This window comes from Toxorhynchites rutilus, chromosome 2 (genome assembly GCF_029784135.1).
Source record: "Toxorhynchites rutilus septentrionalis strain SRP chromosome 2, ASM2978413v1, whole genome shotgun sequence".
NCBI classification, from domain to species: Eukaryota; Metazoa; Arthropoda; class Insecta; order Diptera; family Culicidae; genus Toxorhynchites; species Toxorhynchites rutilus.
In genome coordinates this window covers 182,632,974-182,651,931 of record NC_073745.1, presented here as the reverse complement: position 1 = coordinate 182,651,931, position 18,958 = coordinate 182,632,974, and the positions used below count along the sequence as shown (strand labels likewise).

At 38.4% G+C, this 18,958-nt stretch overlaps 1 protein-coding gene across 1 annotated transcript; it reads left to right on the top strand.

The window, feature by feature from the left end:
- The first annotated feature begins 1,228 nt into the window (after positions 1-1,228).
- LOC129770725 (uncharacterized) lies at positions 1,229-16,028 on the top strand. The gene is made up of 2 exons (XM_055773738.1): positions 1,229-1,473; positions 15,221-16,028. The coding sequence occupies exons 1-2, from the start codon at positions 1,441-1,443 to the stop codon at positions 15,998-16,000; spliced, it is 813 nt and encodes a 270-aa protein (XP_055629713.1). The 5' UTR covers positions 1,229-1,440; the 3' UTR covers positions 16,001-16,028.
- The last annotated feature ends 2,930 nt before the right edge of the window (positions 16,029-18,958 follow it).

The window sequence follows — 18,958 nt, the reverse complement described above, 5'->3', positions numbered from 1 at the left end:
ATCAGATATCTAAATTTCTAGTAATGATTTTTTTGCGAAGAAGGTCAAAAAAGACTTGTAAAAATCACTCGTAATTGAAATTAATCATCTGACAATGATAATTGTGATTCTAGCGATTTTTTCGAATATATACGAAGATTCGAAAAAATCGGAGAAGGTCGGGCAGTGGCCGGCTGACTTGGCATGGATTTGCTCTGAATGAAGCTGTGCGTTTTGTGTAAATAAATAAAGAGAAAACCCTTTGATTACGGTTTACATGTTCTAAGCTGCCTCGTTGCTGGTTGCCCTTCATTGTGCTCCATAATTCTTTCAGAGGAACTTGGTTTAGCATACCTCCGCAAGGCAAGCACCCTCCCTCATTTGTTGAATTCTGATTACACATCGCTTTTATGTGTCAGAAACAAATAATTTCTGATAATGAATCATGGTATGATTTCGTTGGTTGATAACATTTTGATTTGAGTATTATTGAATTGCAACAGCCAAAAAATAGCTTCAAGATCTTTCGCTTTATGATACAAATAAACATATTGGAAGTTCAAATTTGCTGGAGAAAACGTATTGAGCTTAAGGGAAAATGTTTTCAGTTTTGTAAGTATGGCATGGTCATACTACTAGAGAGCAGAATCAATTTGCAAACGACAGTTGAAGGCTTTCGTAACAACTTAATTATTGTCAGAATATTTAAAAGGGAATGATGGCATGATGGCTAAACGTTTCATTTACTCTAATATTTATCAGTAGTCACATTTTTGGGATGTGCTAATTTGTAACAAGGTTAAACTTGAACACGCAAATAAAAATTAATTCTATTTAATTTTCCATTCTTCATCGTTACTTGTTTACACAGCTAATGGGTAAACTTTGTCTCCGGTTCCATTGTGATAATTGAGAGGAGTTGAAAATAGACCATAGCGCAAATATCGTATTGCTAATAATGTTACTATAACCACACCTTTATTGTAATGGTATCTATATCGTTTTTATCTTTACGTCTATGTTGTAAACCACCAACTATGTGTTGCTACACTATTCAGAAAGCGCACAGAAAACACTTTTGGGAAAGTTCTTATCACATGATACAAACAAAGTTTACCCCAAATACTTTCACGCATGTGAAGCAATTTTTGGAATAACAGTAACAAGGCAACACCGAATCAATATCTGCCAATCACTGCAAATCAAGTAACCGTTCCGAAAACGTTTCCGCTCATAGATAAGGTCGTCCGGCACTATCATTCGTGTCTAACTAGGAGGTCTTATGAGATAACAATGTACCGACATATAAATAAAGTAGATCCTTTCGAGCTTGATAGTCTTTTGTCGGTCTCTGTGAAAACGTCGTCAGGCGGCGCGCATTTATCGTCCAAACCGCACCTTAAAAACATTCTCGTGTCCGTGTTTCAAAGCTAAAGGGATACGAGCGATAAACACATCGAAATGAAGGCTATTTTATCGGCGTTAAGTTTACTGGTACGTATTGTCCTTTTTGATGATATCGTCGTTGGATATATTTTTTAGGCTTTTTTTTTTATTTCACTATGCATCCTTAGAATTCTTCAATTCCTGCACGTATTATTTTTACGCTCGTTAGCATCAATGTTGATTGAAAAAAGATTTTGTACCAATTAGTATATCATGTTTATACCCTTGGAATTGAGATTCTCCACGATAGCAAAATCTCGGTACTGAAGAATTCCGAGAATAAATGTATGGAAAATGTATGAAAGCACTGTGTAATCCCGGTGGCAGAATATACATCGACATTGAGATTGATGAAAAGTGACAACATAACAGCAGAGCATCTTACCAAAATTTTCACGTCAAGGGCCCAAGAATCGATTTGATTTTGCTTTCCCTGGTCGAGCTTCACATTCGAGACGCTTCGAAACTATTGGCCTGAAAATACTTTGGAAGATGGTAGTGGATTTAATGAACAGTGCGGGTGTGAATGTCAGTGAAAAGTATTAGATTAGTAATTAGATGCCCTTGATCTGTCTAATAAATCTACTACAAATAGTAAATGCATCAATGCTTCGTAGTGAATTCCAGGCTGGATAATTTTTGTTGACATACCGATTCCATTCCGAATCCTAAATCTCCAAAGCCAGGAGTCGAGAAATTGCCTTGTCCGTTTTTTATTGATTTGAAAGAGGTCTTTCAAATAGTAGATCGGCGTGAATTGATACAATTGATCTCCAGTTATGATGTACTTCGACCTGGTGGTTTGAAATTTATGTGAACGGACGAACACAAATCGGCGAGACCAGTGGGTCTGCGTGTACCTCAAGGAATTGTTCTGAGTCGCTATTTTTCATGCTATTTTTCAGTGATATCAAACGGGTGTCAGTGATTGTTTCGCGAACTTACTTGTGAGCATTCCAAACGTTTGTCAATGTGATTGATAGTATCTTACTAGGATCGGAATTTTATAATAATAAAAGTCTTTCGAATCCCAACACATTGTCTTCATTCCAATTGTCTCAAAATGGGTTTAATTATTATTATGTTGTACAATTGATAGGATCACAACATTCCATAAAAATGAATTTGTATTTTTTCTATTTGTCTAATGCACATTATTTTGGCCACCTAATTGCCACGACAATGGTTAAATACATTGTCGAATGACATTTAAAAAAATCTATGGGATTTTCATTCAATTCATTTCATTTAAATTCATCCTTTCCCTCGCGATAATAATACGACGAGCACAAGAATAATGAGCAAGCATCACAAGCGGTTTTTTGACGTAGAACTACGTCTTTCATTAAGGGTGCCAGATCAGAAAACAGGTAATGTTTTTATGAAATAAAGTTAAAATTAATAACAATTTTTGTCGCGAACGGATTTTGACGATTTACATACCAAACAAATTGGAAATTCTCTAAGATTTGTTTGATATGCAATACATTACAATCCCGTGGTGTGGAAATGATTAAAATTCATGAAAAGTATATGCGTTTCCATTTTCCCATACATTTGTTCTGTCCATTTGTGTGCTTTCCCGAACACAGTTTTCAATAACGGGCAACTTATCGACCAGCAACGAAGGGGAAATCGCAAGATATAAAGTCTCCGTGATCAAAGGAAAAGAAGAAGAACGAAGGGGAACATTTTTCTAGAGTATAAACAGTGGATCTCGCTGAGGCAAGGTAGAACGAATGAACTGCGAATGAACTGCAAAGTTTAAAGCTTCTTAAAAACAAAGAATCGAATCGAATTGAGGCAAGCTTTCAGTATCGTTCTAGGTACGAAGCAATGAACATCGCTTGTTCTTTCTTGTTCTTCCTTGTTCTTCCTTCCATGTCTTCGTTTCGGATTGAGGTGAGGACGCGACCAAATTACTCACTCGCTGATGTCTCTGGCATTGCAATCATTGGATCAAACTGACCCCATTGCATTAAAGTTTTAAGCTACACAATTGTGTCGGGAATCATCAAGCTAGGCTATCGTCGGCTCACCAAGAAAATAAATGTTCTGAAAATTTGCCTATGATTTGGCTAAGTTAATCTAGATCGGCAATATTAACAGAAAGGGATCCGTTGAGAAGAGCGCAACACGGAGATGTTTGTATATTTATTTGCTTCAAACCATCGATATATGTATATTTCTGTGAGTATGTGCGTGCTTCATAACCCGTACGTAAAATAGTGACTCTTCGATACGCTGAAACAGAGATTACTAATTGTTGAGATTAACAGAAAGAGTTTATTTCGTTTATTTAGTCACCAAGAAAGTAAATGTCGTTCTGGAGTTTTGTATATGATTTGGTTTCGCTTGCCAGTAGCAAAACTTTCTCTATAACAGTTGCGCTTATCTCGAGCATGAGAAAGTAATTCAACATTTTTCGAGGCCAGTAATATTAACAGAACTGTTTCTTCTGAGAATAGCGCAAAATGATGAGAAGTGTTTATATTTCTAGTAGCTTCAAGACACCAATGTATGGCTCTGTATGCATGCTACGGCGAACGCTTGGTTTACGTTGTACGAACGTTCCTAAAGGTGCGATTCCACTGAGGCAATACTGAATAAAATGTAGCATGGTATTTTTTTTATCCCAACAGTTTATTTTATTAGGCTCATTTAGCAATTCAGCTGTAACGGAGCCGAATTCATTCGTGTACATTTTTTATCTTAAGATAACTTTTGTTGTTTATTACACTGTTACCATTTTGAGGCGTAAGAGTATCGCTATCTATCGATAAACATTTGTTTTATCTATAACACAGTAGCCGTTCAGGCGCAAGAGAATTCCTATTCTATCGATGCACAACACATGTTGCCTTTTTTCGGCTCAAGAATATTGCTATTGTTCGAATGTTCACAGTTGGGCTGTTCACAGCGGGACTGTTGATATGAGGCTTCCTTTGTTACGTTATTAATAGTGCCAATTACCGATGCAGCAGACCGAAAATGTGAGCGGTAAGGGACTGAGATTACCCACACATGATGATTGTTGCGTGGACATAGTAGCTAGAATAACACACTAAGATGGTAAGTTGAGGGGCCCTGAGTTATGAGCTCATGATCGTTCGCTTAGTAGCGGACACGCAACCAATTAGGCTACGAAGACCCCCAGCATGGTATTTGATACTTGCAAGTATTGTCATTGTTGTTGTTTCCATGCGATGTCAAAGATATATTTATGTGGTTATGAGATGCGGAATAATGGTGCTGGTGCAACAAGTATATAATCGCTTGTAGCCGAGTGTATATAAATTGCGAAAAAGGCCACCGGAATAGCGTTCGAGGTAAATTTTGCGACACACGATCAGTTAGTAAATTGTTCTGCGAGGGCAAGAATCAATCATCAATCAGGGCGATCAAACCATTCTACTAAACAGTTATTTCTAAAATTTCACAGCATAGTAAAATAACAGCGTAGTTCTACGTCAACAATTCGGTTGTATCTTGAACACAACCTCCTATAATTTTTTTCATCTACTTGGTGTTATAGCTATAACAGTGGTCGTGGCGGTCTTTTTCCAACTGACATACAGACTTTCACGTTTGTTCCAAAACATTAAATCCGCTTAATAAAAACCATTTCAATCAAGTTGTGAATAAAATCACATCACAATTTCATTCACAACACGACCCCAACATCGACCCTCCAAAGTGACGTTTACCGCTCACTGGCAGAAGCAAGACTGGTCAATAGAAATTGCAAAAATTATGCTTTAGGGTTCTGGTCGTGGGAGCAAGTTTCCGTAAGGCGAAGCTTAAATGGCGATATTTCCTCTCTCTACAGTGTTCGCTCAAATGTTGCAGCATTTCGAACGACCGATTTACGTACGACTTACAAACAAATCTTACAAATCGCACTTTAACCGATTGATTCAGGAAACTCTTCTGTTATTGTCTTTTCTCAAGGAATTCGCCAAAGACCTTTCGCTCAAGTGACACCATTTCCTTTCCCATCTCATCTTTTTCTGTTTCTGTCGATTTCTTATGCTTTATAAGTTTAAAATCAATACTTCATTTTCGTGATTGAGTTTAAATGAAGTTTGTATTAAAAAAATATTATCAAATTTACAAATATCAGGTCACGTTTTTATGAAATTAAAACCGATTGAAAGAATACAACAGCCAAAAAAATCAACCGAGAACTATTCAATATATATATTTTGGCTGTTGTATTTTTTTAATCGGTTTTAATTTCATAAAAACGTGATCTGTTTTCTGATTCGGAACCCTCACTAAAGAATGAAGTCCTACGTCAAAAGATCGAGAATTGTATTCGTTACATGACCACATTCGACGACTATAAGGAAAGTAGCAGACTTTTTTGACTAGCACAGTACTAGCACATTTCAACATTTAGTACAAAAAGCTCCAGCAAGCACATATCGATGCGTACTGAGCGTAGGACTCAGTCTGCTGTCCACTGCCACTATCAAAAACGTCTGCTACTCTCTGGATAGTCCATGTACTTGACAATAGCGTGTTCTCAAAAGACATAATTTTAAGTCAAAAGTTTCACGTAGGTCTTTGTCCCACAATTATGTATTGTGAGAACATATCACAAAGCTGTTATAAGAGCAATTCCACATCAAATCAGCCGATCACGGCCAGGGTTCGAGAATAATTGGAAGATTTTTTCAGTGACGGAATGAAAACTAATCAAAACAGTGTATTTTTTATAAGAAATGTAAGAAATATAAGAAATAGTACAGATGAGAAAGCTTTATTACCCCTCTGGTACAGATGAAACAGTGGCAACACTGCCCCTGGGCCATGCATCACTCGGTAACTGCTCTAAGGCCTTGGTGATACAGCTTATTACGAAAATGTAACTACACGAAACGCATGTAATCGTCAGAAGTAAACAACTACATAGAATTGTATTGGTGTGGTTACATTGCTTCCCCCTTGCTTCGTTCGAATTCGTCAGCTTCTATAGAACAAAATTATTTGTTTCACTTCGTCAGTAATCGTACAATCAAATTTTCGTGCGTACTCCGAGCCAATGTCATCTAGTCCTAATGATGCTCATTTATCCGAGCTTGCGACTGGCCATAAAGTTTTTCATTGATTTCTTGTTTCCAATCATCAATCGAGGATCTCTACAGGCTGATGAAAGAATCCGAGACCGTCTCGGGTTTTCGAAGTAGGATTACGTTTAACACGTTAAGCCCCGCATCGTTGTTGCTGCGCTTTCTATTCATTTCGCATCAAGAGAGTTAGAGAGCCCTCGGTGGGGAGCGTTTGCACAATATCAGTGTCAGTCCCAGCTCCCAAAAATATTTATGCGATAAAAAGATCAGAAATTCGACTAAATTTCTAGGCAAATTTTGTAACACACCCGAAAACAATTATATTCTATCTTTAGTGTTTTCTTACTTTGTAACGGTCGGTCCCAGTGATCAACGCTCTAACGAAATGTCCATTACCAGTCCACAGGGACAGACGCGGAAGTCCCCCAACATTACATATTCAGGTAATGCGGTGAGGCACAATTCACTGGGTGACAATATGAAAGAGGCCATTTAATCAGTGTGCATTGCTGAATTGGCAGCAATACACTGGGCCCTGGACAGCGTCGCCTCTCGACCTGTTGAACACTATTACATTGTAACGGATAGTCTGAGCTCTGTCGAAGCTAGCCGTTCAGTGAGGCCGGAAAAGCACTCGCCGTATTTCATTGAGAAGATACAAGAAATTTTAAGTGCGATATGAAGGCGATATTTATCAGCGTCAAATCGCCTTCAATGAATTTTATTCTTTAGTCCGTAAAAATACCATCGCTAACTGGCAACGCAAGTGGAACGAAGATGAATTGGGCCGGTGGTTTCACAGCATAGTCAAAGCATAGACTGAGAGTTAATTCTAAAATATTCAAATTGTTTTTTTGTTGCCTTGACGCTGTCGCGCGTCGCTCTGTGCCAGACATTCGCGCATTGAACTTGTGTACTAGTGTTGTCTATAGACGACATGAGAGAGATACTGCACATCGATCACACCAGCGCGATGTACATACTTTTCGGCGCAATGCTCCGTTCAGCGGTAGCACTCTGAGGAAGCACACTGCCGTAGAGAATGGGTCAACGAGTTAGCACAGCGTTATGTGCTCTATAAAAAATTGGGAATGTTGCACAGCTTCATAAAAAGGGAAACATTGCACATCAATTGCACTGGACGAGAATATGAAATATGTAATTTGCGATTTGCGATTTGACGAATGAGCGTCGAGGTTTAGAGCCTCTTTAATACAAACAAGAAGGAAAAAGTTACTATTTCAGTATTGTTTTTGATCAGCGAGCAGTTAACAGCATTTGTTGAAACTGATAGTCCTACGTTAACAATGTGGTACTATTTTGGCCCTTGTAATTTTTTAAACGATTTTATTTAACTTGTGCTGATTGGACGGTGGGAAATTTCACGGGAAGGCCGAAGGTTGACCGATTGATGTATTTAGTATGAACTAGCTGACCCGGCAAACTACGTCCCATCCAAAATTTATTTATATTATATGTTAACCCTTTCCCATACAACATCGAGTCTCACTAGTGGTGTACTTGCATAACATAGGGCGCAGGACGCTCAGCAGAGTAGTGAAATTACTTGATGTGTGACGTATTGAATAATACGGGAAGGGGTTAATTCATAAAATTTATATGTTATCAATACCTTCAAATATTTATATTTTCTTACTAAGCACACGTTCATGAGTCCAATCGCTGTTCATTGATTGATCTTCTAATCAACACTTTAGCACGTTCGTCGCCCAGTCACCAGATATGGGTTACACTTTCCTCGTTCAAATTGAATAGGATTTTGTAACGGAATTTGATAGAATAAGCACCTAAGTGTAACTATAGGATATGTAGAAAAATAATGAAATTATAACCATATTGTTATAATGTTTGTATTATTATTTTTATTAATTTATAGACGGATGGTTTGTACTGCAGGTTTTTGCAAAACCCATATAATATGGGTTTGGTATGTGTTATTGTTGTCAATTCGTCTTCAAATGAAAGAAAACATTGCTAGATCACGTAAAAGATGTCTACAAACTACGTTTAATCTTAATTCAATAATTTATCCGCAAGTTGGGCCCAGCGAGGAACTCAGAAACGTCGCGTTGGGCGACGAAAATTACCTTTTGCTATAAGATTCCTAGTACTTCTACTAAAACTCGTCATTATTAAATTTGCTTGATTAGTTCTCGAGTTCGACACTCCTCCCCCCTCTTTAGAGAGGGGGGAGGAGTGTCGAACCACCATAGAAACTTTTCATGCACTCTAAAACTTCCACATGCCAAATTTGGTTCCGCTTGCTTGATTAGTTCTTAAGTAATGCATTTTTTTTTTCATTTGTATGGCAGTGTGACGAAAACATAGTAATCCTATGGAGCTTCCAAAAATTTGTTAGTGAATGGTAGGCACTCGCTCTTTTGATTTGGTTAAGGCTTCCAGATTATTTGAATACTGGAATATACTATGCTCTTTCCTCTCAATACCATTTCTTTTCTGCAGCCGGACCGCTTTTAGCGAAAAACGAAGTGTGAATGACAATTCGATACAGATTTTTGACGTAGAACTACATCTTTCAGGAAGGGTGCCAAATCAGAAAACAGGTCACGTTTTTATGAAATAAAGTTAACGTTAATGACTATTTTCACAGCGAACGAATTCTGATGATTTGCATACCGATCGCGCTCGGAAATTCTCTAGGATTTGTTTAATGTGCCATACATTACAATTCCTTAATCCCGGAACGGTTTAATTTAATGAAAACTGGAAGCATTCCCATTCAATAACGAGCAACAAATACATTCGTTTCTGCCCGTTTTCAACTTATTTGATATAAATGAGCCATCCACGATTTGAAGCCACACCACTTCTCGTTTACAATACATTCGTTTCTGCCCGTTTTCAACTTATTTGATATAAATGAGCCATCCACGATTTGAAGCCACACCACTTCTCGTTTAGTGATTATCGAAGCAACATCGTTATCGGCGTGCGTCGAGCGGGAGTGGATTGTATTTCTCAAGACAGGTGAAGATGAAGTATGGAGTAGAGTTTCTTTCCACAACTAGCGGCCCGGTCTCTTATTTTTATAAGCTTCCCGCATAGTCATTGGAATAGCTTTGCTTTATTCTTCTCGCTATTTTTTTTTCTTTTCTTTGATGTTTGTTTTTTCCTCCAAATGTCACTATGTCTCTTTTCTTCAACTCTTTCTCTGCTTCCATTTTTTGCTCTTTTAGTTGTTTTTTTCGCCTAAGATTTTAAACTGAGTTTCTAACATAGCTAATCTTGCTGCAGACACAATTGCGATCCTTATCTGCTATAAGTTGTTTCAACTGTTTTCACAGGTAGCATCAATTCCAAGCTGCAGTAATTCATGTATTTAAAATTAAAATATCCTCATCTTAAACAGAATAACAAATTTGGCATCTTTTCTCTAGAAAAAAGTACGAAGAATCATAACCGCCTTTTTTCACCGCCTTTAAGAATAATAAAGGAATAATTCACAATTGTCTTCAGATTGATATATCATTTGTATTGTTTCGTGTTATGTTTTCTGCAACTCGAAACGCTGCAACGCAATTGCAAGAGAATCTGATAAAGTAAATACTATTTTTGGTATTTTCTTTTAAAGAAAAGTCTCATTCATGATACTAACTGTCTCTTTGGTCTCAACACCTAGAAAACGACATAACCCTGAATTTTTCAATCATTTCGCCTATGTTGCCTAAGACATTTGGAGTTTTGTTCAGTATAAAGCAGAAGCGTTTGAAGATTTTCATGCGAAGTACTGGTAGTAAGGGAACATTAGTGAAACTTGAAAAAATGGAAATAAACGTTCCAATCATTTCTGGTCGTATTTTTGAAAGAAAAAAAATCAAATTCGGTCGGCTGATATGATTAATTCCGGCCATTCCTGGCACTCTCAATGCAGAATCAGAAGGGTAAATCTTACTGGGATCTTTCAAGCAGTCTACACGGTAGGTTTTATGCTGCCAAAACTAGTCGCTTCTCGTCGCCACTGCTGGTTCTCGCCAAGAAGCTGATTGAGGTAAATTCGGCTTGGCTTGAGAGATTTTTCGCAAATTAGCTTATTGATCAAATGGCTGCAGGTTAAATTTTTCCATCTCTCACGGAACATGACGATGCAGAGAACAATCAAACTGCATAAACTGTCGGATGATACAAAAACGCCTGGTTTCCGCCAAATACGGAAAGCGGATTTGAAAGAGACCTATCTATGCTGGAGAACAGGTTCCCTCACTGGTTCTTGCCCCAGGATGGTATCATCGATTGTTTCGTGGGGGAGTAGCGATTTTTTTCATCAAGTGTTATAACCAATGGCAACGATGGCCGATTATGACCGTACTAATCAAAGTGATTCAACCCATGTGTCAGACATGGTAGTCCACCACTGCGGGTTTTGCAATGGTAGCATCTTTCGAACAGACTCATTATTCACATCTTCCTCAGTCACATCCGGTTTTGCACACAACAGCAGCAATATCATCACCACCAACCAACCTAAATTGGTAGCTTCAATGGAGCGGGAAAAATCACGTCAATTCTTCCTGAAATCATTGGTTTTTCATCAATAAGTAGATAGTAGTAAACCTTGACAAAGGAATACTCAAATAACGACATTATGAAAATGAAGTAGATTATTGTAAGCAGACTCTCAAATTTTAGAGATTTTTGTTAACTTAAGGGGGACCTTCCTGACAGGTCCCCCTACGGTTTTTTCGAATGTTGGGAATAAAATGAAGTGCTCGATTTTTTAATTGCATGAATTATGATTATTACGCTGTTGACAGTTTGATGATTTGAAATCGGTACCTTGCTGATGGTATAGGTTCTGAAGCAACGGGGTGTCTCAGAACGAATTCCAATAAATATTTTGAAACTTTAGGACAATACCTAAAGCGTTACATAGGGGGTTTTGAAAATTCGAAAAATTGCCAAAACGACGGCCATTTTTGTTAAAAATGAGTCATTTTTTTATGAAAAATCGCTGTTTAGAATCTTTTCAAAAAATCGAAAAAATGAGACATCGAAAAACGGCTATGTAACGCTTTAGATAATCCATTTTTACATGCTGATAAACTTGCTCTATAGAGTCGAGGAAAAGCTTCTCTCAGTGTTTACGACCGCACCGTTCTCGTGCACATTTTGTCATCGCAGCAATCACTGCTCACTGCATTCTTTCTGTTTATTTACACCGCGCTTTTGGACACGATTTTTTTAGCGCCTTTATTTATAGTGAGATTGCTCTTCTCAGGAAATATTTCTACTAGCTCAGCTCAGCTAAGTGTAATCATTTTATTCAAAAGACAAAATTTCTAAGAGTTATATGCCTATTAATTATCGACCTGAAACTGGTTTCAATAGCTTAAAAATTGCTTTGAAAACGGGCTAATGAAATTATAAATCTGTAAATAAAAAGGTGCCCGTTCGGATATCCATTTCGGGAACGTCGTTTGATGTTTGCTGAAGCGGACACGGTTTGCTGAGGAGCGTCGAACGACAATGAAGTGTCTTTGTCAAGGAAGGTGGACGAGAAGTTTAGATTAAGTTGCCCCCAAGAGCCCTTCTCAGGGCTACAGTTTTTTTTCACGTTCACACCTCATTTTTAGTTCTTTATTGCTTCTTCCGCAATTTTCTTTACCCGAGGCGACCCTGCCACACTATTTCGCGGATAATCGAGGTTCTACTGTAGTGATCATGAGGCTGTTGGCAGCTGGGCGTGACAGATTCGCTAGACTCTGAGAAAAACGTACCACTAGTTTCAGGGAGAGTCTCCACACCCCCAGCTGTTATATACTTTAGCCAATCAGCACAATGTTCCAATATTGTACATTAATTCCAACATCAGAAAAGGTATCACTAAAATCCGTTATTTTTCGACCTTCCATAGTGTGGTTTCCCCTTAAACAAGGCAAGATAGCGTCATTCTGCTAGAAAGTAGAAGGGTGCCTGAGCCTAGGAGTACGGACGAAAGTTTGACGTAGGACTGTGATTGTTCAGAACACTTGGTTATTTTAAATGTAATTATTTTCATTGTTCAGATATAGATTAGTTTAACTTTTTTCATACTCTAAATAGTAACCCTGAGAAGGGCCGTTCGTTTTTTGTACTCATAACCTTTAAACGGTTTATAACGAATAAAGAAAGACAATAAACTTCTGGCAGGTTGTTCAACTGTCTAATTGAAAATGATTAATGAATATCAGTGGGGCACATAACAGTTTGGAATGGTAGATGAAGTATATGTGAATCGGTAAAAAATTATATCGTCATTGATTACATTGAATATGAAATTTATGGGGAAGAAACGAAAAAAACAAGTTGAAAATACTCACGATTTCGTGATATTTTGAGGTAAAATACACATGAAATCATGAAGTTTCCATTGTCTTATTCTTATTAGGAGCCGTGCACAAATTACGTAACGCTAAAAATCCGGATTTTTGACACCCTCGCAATTTCCTATCTCTAATACACAGCAAGTAACGCAACCTCGACCCCCCCTCCCCCTTCACGCGTTACGTAATTTGTGCACGGCGCCTTATTAGGCATCGAAAGCAGTAGCTTTTTCTGTGAAATAATGTTCGTTTGCAGACTGTCACAATCATGTCGTATTGGTTCTACTGCTCAATCTATCATAGAAGGTATTGAATCATTGAGAATTATGAACATGAGTCATGAAGAATATTAATGGGCCTGATTCTCGAATTACACTTCACGGTGGAAACGAAATGTATCCGCGATGACAACGGTACGGTGTCGACATCTGGATATGAAATTAGTTTCCCACTAAAACTTATCATTATAATAACAAATTATCTACGCTTCACTAACTCGTAATGGCGTGCCGTTTATTTCGTTTCCACCGTGAAGAATCAGGCCCAATATCTCGATAAATCTTAACATGATAATCGCTGCCACCTGCTAATTAATAAACGATCACTGTATGGATGACACTTTCCTCGTAGATTTGATGAAATCTCGCATGAAGTTTGAGTGATGCATGAAATCTTGCATCTGACTATTTAATACCTTGCTAATGTGTTAGATAGAAAGAATCATTGCACGCAATTTTGTGTTACATTACAACATTCATGAGAGCGAAGTTGGAAGAAAGAATGCATAATACATGATTTACCTTCGCACCCGCTCGCAAAACATACCTCTTTTATTTGTTAAATTGTTCACTTGTTTTATTATTTCCACTGTTGATGCCTCAGGCGAAAAAATGTGGATAAATTTGCTGTCTAATGGTATATATTAAAACATATATCGTAAGAACGATTCTGTGTAATATGCATTTGAAAAATCTTAATAAACGTTACATTTTTCGTAAAGTGACCCCCCTATATAGAAATCAAAGACGTAGTCCTACGTCAAAAAAGGCTTTTGTTCAGAGTATGAAAGACGTCGACTTTCGTTCCGAGTATAGAGCAGGTGCGACATTCGATAGTTTTGTTATTTAATTTGAAGAAAAAACTAAAAGAATGATTTCCAAAATTCTACTTGTTAACGTAGGACTAGGAAATTTTTGATTTCCAGCACGAATGTTATGGAAATTTTTTTGGTACTATTACTACAAACATTCGTTAGCCCTGACAAGGGCTAATGGCATCGAAAATCCTTGCAGCTTGCTTGCATCGTCAGTGGCGATAACGTCACGGTGCCTGCTGTTGTAGTCCGTGTTGGGGAAACACATTCCGGTGTACAAATGTATGCGAGTACAAGTGTCCCCGGTTCACATGCACAGTGAATGGGTGAGATTGTTGGGATTTCAATAGTTCGCTTCCAAAGCAATTTTGGACTATTTTAACATGTTGAAACATTAATGAGTAACAGGCATAACTCGTAGATATTTTATCTACCGAATGAAGTGATTATAATACCACCTCGTTCAAAACCTTGTATCTCCAACGACATGCTCTCGTTTTCGAAACTTTGAACTTACTCTCCAGCACACAAATGAAAGACATAGTCCTACGTCAAAAGTGGTAGAAGCACCTCATTTTGATGGGGCATGCACTTGCAGAGCAGCACTTCACCGAATATAAAGGTTTTCGTCGAAACAAAACAAGTTTTATTTGTAAAGGATCCACAATGTGCCTGAGAGATGGACGAAATATGTAGAATCAAACGAGGATTACTTGGAACAAAATATTTTGATGTTCTCCTGAAAATTATGTGGTTTCTTTATCGAAAAAGCCGCACATTTTAAGCTTTCACACTTGCTACGTTATTCATCTCTAAAGCCATACAATTTCCGCCAAAGTTCAGTCTTGGGAAGCAAGAGAGAAGAATGTTTATCTTAATTTTGTCGTGGGCTTCCATTGTCTACAATTTAAATATTAACTCAGGTTACGCTACTTTAATTAGGTAGGTTTATTTTTTAGATATTAAAACTTTCGCTGTAGCAATCACTTTTTTTACAATGAAATTGTTTTTCACTTATTTATATATGCCTTTGGGGTGGGGATTTCTATGAGAGAAGCCTAAGAGTTTCTAAAAGAAACGGTCATTCGAAATGGCAACAAATTATCGAACAAAACAATTCATATTTTAACTGAAGCGGATCACTCTAACTAAGCTCAATAATAAATTTATTTTTTTTTCTCAAGTTGATATTAGCAAGTGATTGATGCTGCACAAATGTTTTGATCATATTGTATTATGATTGTGAAATGCTATCACGTCTCGAACTAATCCCTTGTTATTTACAGGTTGTTATCATGGCGGTGAATGCAAATCGCATCCTCTCGGTGACAAAGTTCCAAACGGACACATGTACGCAACAGGGGATTATCTGTTTGAACTGTAAAACGGCAGCCCGATGTATATGGCTAAACAATGAATGGCGAGCACAACCATTTGACGAATGTGATGCGGATGCTGGTTTTTACTGTAATGTCAACGATGGCGGCTGCTCTCAGCGTGTAGGACCATGTAATCCGGCCGGACAGGAGGGAAACTTTGTCTGCAACACAGTTGGAGTTTTCCCTGATCCGTTTGATTGCCAGACATATCACCTGTGTTACCAAAATGCTCAGAATCTGATATCTATCAACATGGGATGCGAAAATGCTGCGTTTTCACCTGCCACTGGGGATTGTTCGTTGTTCCGGAATGATACGATCTGCACCACTCAGCAGTGGAGCTGTTCGCAAGCCGGGGATATGCACGCTTGGCCGGGAAACAATAACATATTTTATCTTTGTGTAGCGGATACCAGAAATGACGTCCGTGTCCTTTATCCGACCCTCTTCCGTTGTAGCGCCAACCAAGTATTTAGCGAGGGTAGATGCGTGGAAAGGCAGACGGTTCCTACGCCTCCCGAGGAGGATAATTCATATCGATGTGATTCTCCCGGACTATTCCCCGACATTAGCAACTGTTTGTACTACTACTTCTGTGATGGTGAGCTGAACTCACAGCATCTTAGGTGCCCCGATGGGACACATTTCCAAACACAAACAATGTCATGTGTGAGAGGAGCATGCTGATTTGAATAAACGATATGATTCGATGAATTTCCAGCGAATGATGCGTTTTGTTAATAAAAGTTTAAATACTAGTAATGATGATTACAATTTATTTCAAAATCCTAGAAGTTAAGTCGTTGTTATAATTATCATAAGTGGAATCTGCGAAAAAATCAACAATGTTCTTATCATATACACTTGTATACGAGTGTTTATGAAGTTGCCAGTGGAGTTTTCTCTAAGGAGCATTATTTGTTATAACTCCCTACAAATGTTGGATTGGATGTTGGTTTGGAACTTATTTTCTCTTTTCCAGGTATTACATCGTCTGTTCGTGCAACCCTGGCCTTCGATGATTCTGCACCGTTAATTTTGACGTAGAACTACGTCTTTCATTAAGGGTGCCAAATCAGAAAACAGGTCACGTTTTTATGAAATAAAGTTAACGTTAATAACTATTATTGCCGTGAACGGATTTTGGCGATTTACATAGTAAACGAATCGGAAATTCCCTAAGATTTGTTTAATATGCTGTTTCTTGTTTGAATATTAAAGTATTCCACCACAACTTCCGTGACAATTTAAATTTTTGCGCAAATTTATCCCGAACACGAAAGTTGAAACGAGCGATTACATTGAACATTTATTTAAACAAATTTTTGCTACACTACATTTATTCAACGAAACTACTAATTTTACTTAGACTACATTTAATTTTACATTACTACAGAAACAGGACAATTACTACTTTTCACTTAGATTCTAGGATAAAGACTGGACTATAGGACATTCAAAAATACATAATTGGCCGACTATCACAAAATCAACCTATTGTACGGTATCTTCTTCGCAGCATCATTTAAATAGTAGCGAGGGATTGGCCATCGTACCTTATGCTATAAAATACTTATTTAAAGTTTAGTACACGTTGCATGCAGGCAACACACTAACGCTCACTTCTACACTCTATTGGTTTAGAGTTCGCTTGTTTGTAAACATAGCCGGCCACCTAAATTTACAATGATAAATTTACGTTACATTTCACAATAACAATACAAAATTACAATGTTTGTTTCATATTCTTCTCGTTCATTAATTCGGAGTGTGCTGTAGTGACATCGCGATCGAACGGTAGTGGAAATATCTTGGATACCGGTCGTTTGTATGACCCATTGGCTGTTTTTATCGTCACTACTCTGACGACACCATCTTCTCCAGGGTGAGTTGACTCAATTCTACCAAGTGGCCAAGCAATCGAAGGTTTATTTTCGTCCTGTACAAGGATCATCTGCCCCACGCATATATCGATTGGAAGTGATGTTCGTTTGCGTTGGTTGTTGAGTTCCGACAGATACTCTTTTCTCCAGCGTATCCAGTGATCCTGTATCAATTTTTGTAATTGCTGGTAATGGCGAAGACGGTTTATCGGTGTGTGCGAATAATCGGGATCGGGCATTGAATTTAGTGGTGTTCCGATTAGAAAGTGACTCGGAGTTAGAACGTCGTACTCTCCAGGATCTTCTGACAATGGAGTGAGTGGACGGGAGTTCATATTTGCTTCGATTTGTGTAAGAACAGTTGAGAAGTCCTCAAACGATAATTGTGTTGTGCCTATTGTTTTGGTGAGTGAAGTCTTTGCTGTTTTCACTGCTGCTTCCCAAAGGCCGCCAAAATTTGGTGTTCTCGGAGGTATGGAGTTCCAAGTGATTCCTCGGCTACTGCATTCATGCGTGACTGTGTCTAGGTGCTTCTTACTGTTCATCGTGTTGTAGAGTTCATTCAGTATATTTTTTGCACCAACGAAGTTAGTCCCATTGTCCGAATGTACTTCCATGGGTAAACCACGATGTGCGACGAAACGACGGAGTGCGGCTATAAATGCTTCAGTTGTTAAGTCACAAACTAGTTCAAGATGCACTGCTTTGGTAGAAAAGCAAACGAATACAGCAATATAAGCCTTTCGTGATGCAGCTCGTCTATGCGTTGGCTTTAAGTAAACGGGGCCACAGTAGTGGACGCCGGTGATTGAAATGGGTCGACTAGGAATAGTGCGTGTTTTCGGAAGTTGGCCTACAGGTTGGGTAATTGGGGTTTGGCTAATGCGAAAGCATTTAGGGCATTTGCGACACACATTATTAGCTAGTTTGGTACCATTAATCGGCCAGAATTCTCGGCGGATTGTGGCTAGCGTCATTCGGGGACCCGAGTGTAAACAAAGGGCGTGAAAATATACTGCGATGAGGCGAGATAGGGGGTGGTTATTTAGTATAATCATGGGATGCTTCGTGATGTATGTTTCATTGGATCGCTGAAGTCGGCCACCGACGCGAATTATGCCGTTTTCATCGAGGAAGGGGTGCAATAGCTTTATCGATAATTTTGGTGAAACCATATTATTTGTTTTCAGGGTTTTAATTCATCTGCGAATTGTTCCTGTTGGGCGCATTTTACTAACGTTTCTTTCGCAACTTTCAGCTCGTGTACTGTGAGAAATTCTTGCAGCTTCAACTGGGATTTTTTACGGCGACATAATCGACAAAAACGAAGGACGAAAACAGTAATCCGAACAAGCTTTGTGAAGGACGAATAACGATGGAATAAGAAAAATATTTCTATCGAAGTTTGAACCACAGCTACAGTTTTCCTTCTTTCCAGATCTTCTTCAGACGGTGGATTAGTATCGTCGTGTTTTGGCCAGTCATTTTCTTCCATTGTCAACCAATCTGGGACGAATCGCCAGGATTTGATAACGAGAAAGTCTGCCGGGAGCATGCCACGTGAAACATAATCAGCTGGATTATCAGACCCTTTCACGTGATTCCAGTAGCGACCATGCGTTAGCGATTGTATTTCGGACGTACGATTTACGACGAAGGTCTGCCATGTATTTGGCGGCGATTTGATACAATGCAATGTCACTGTTGAGTCCGACCAAAACCAGCAAGGATTCCCCTCCATCCTCAGCGCTGCAGAAACTCT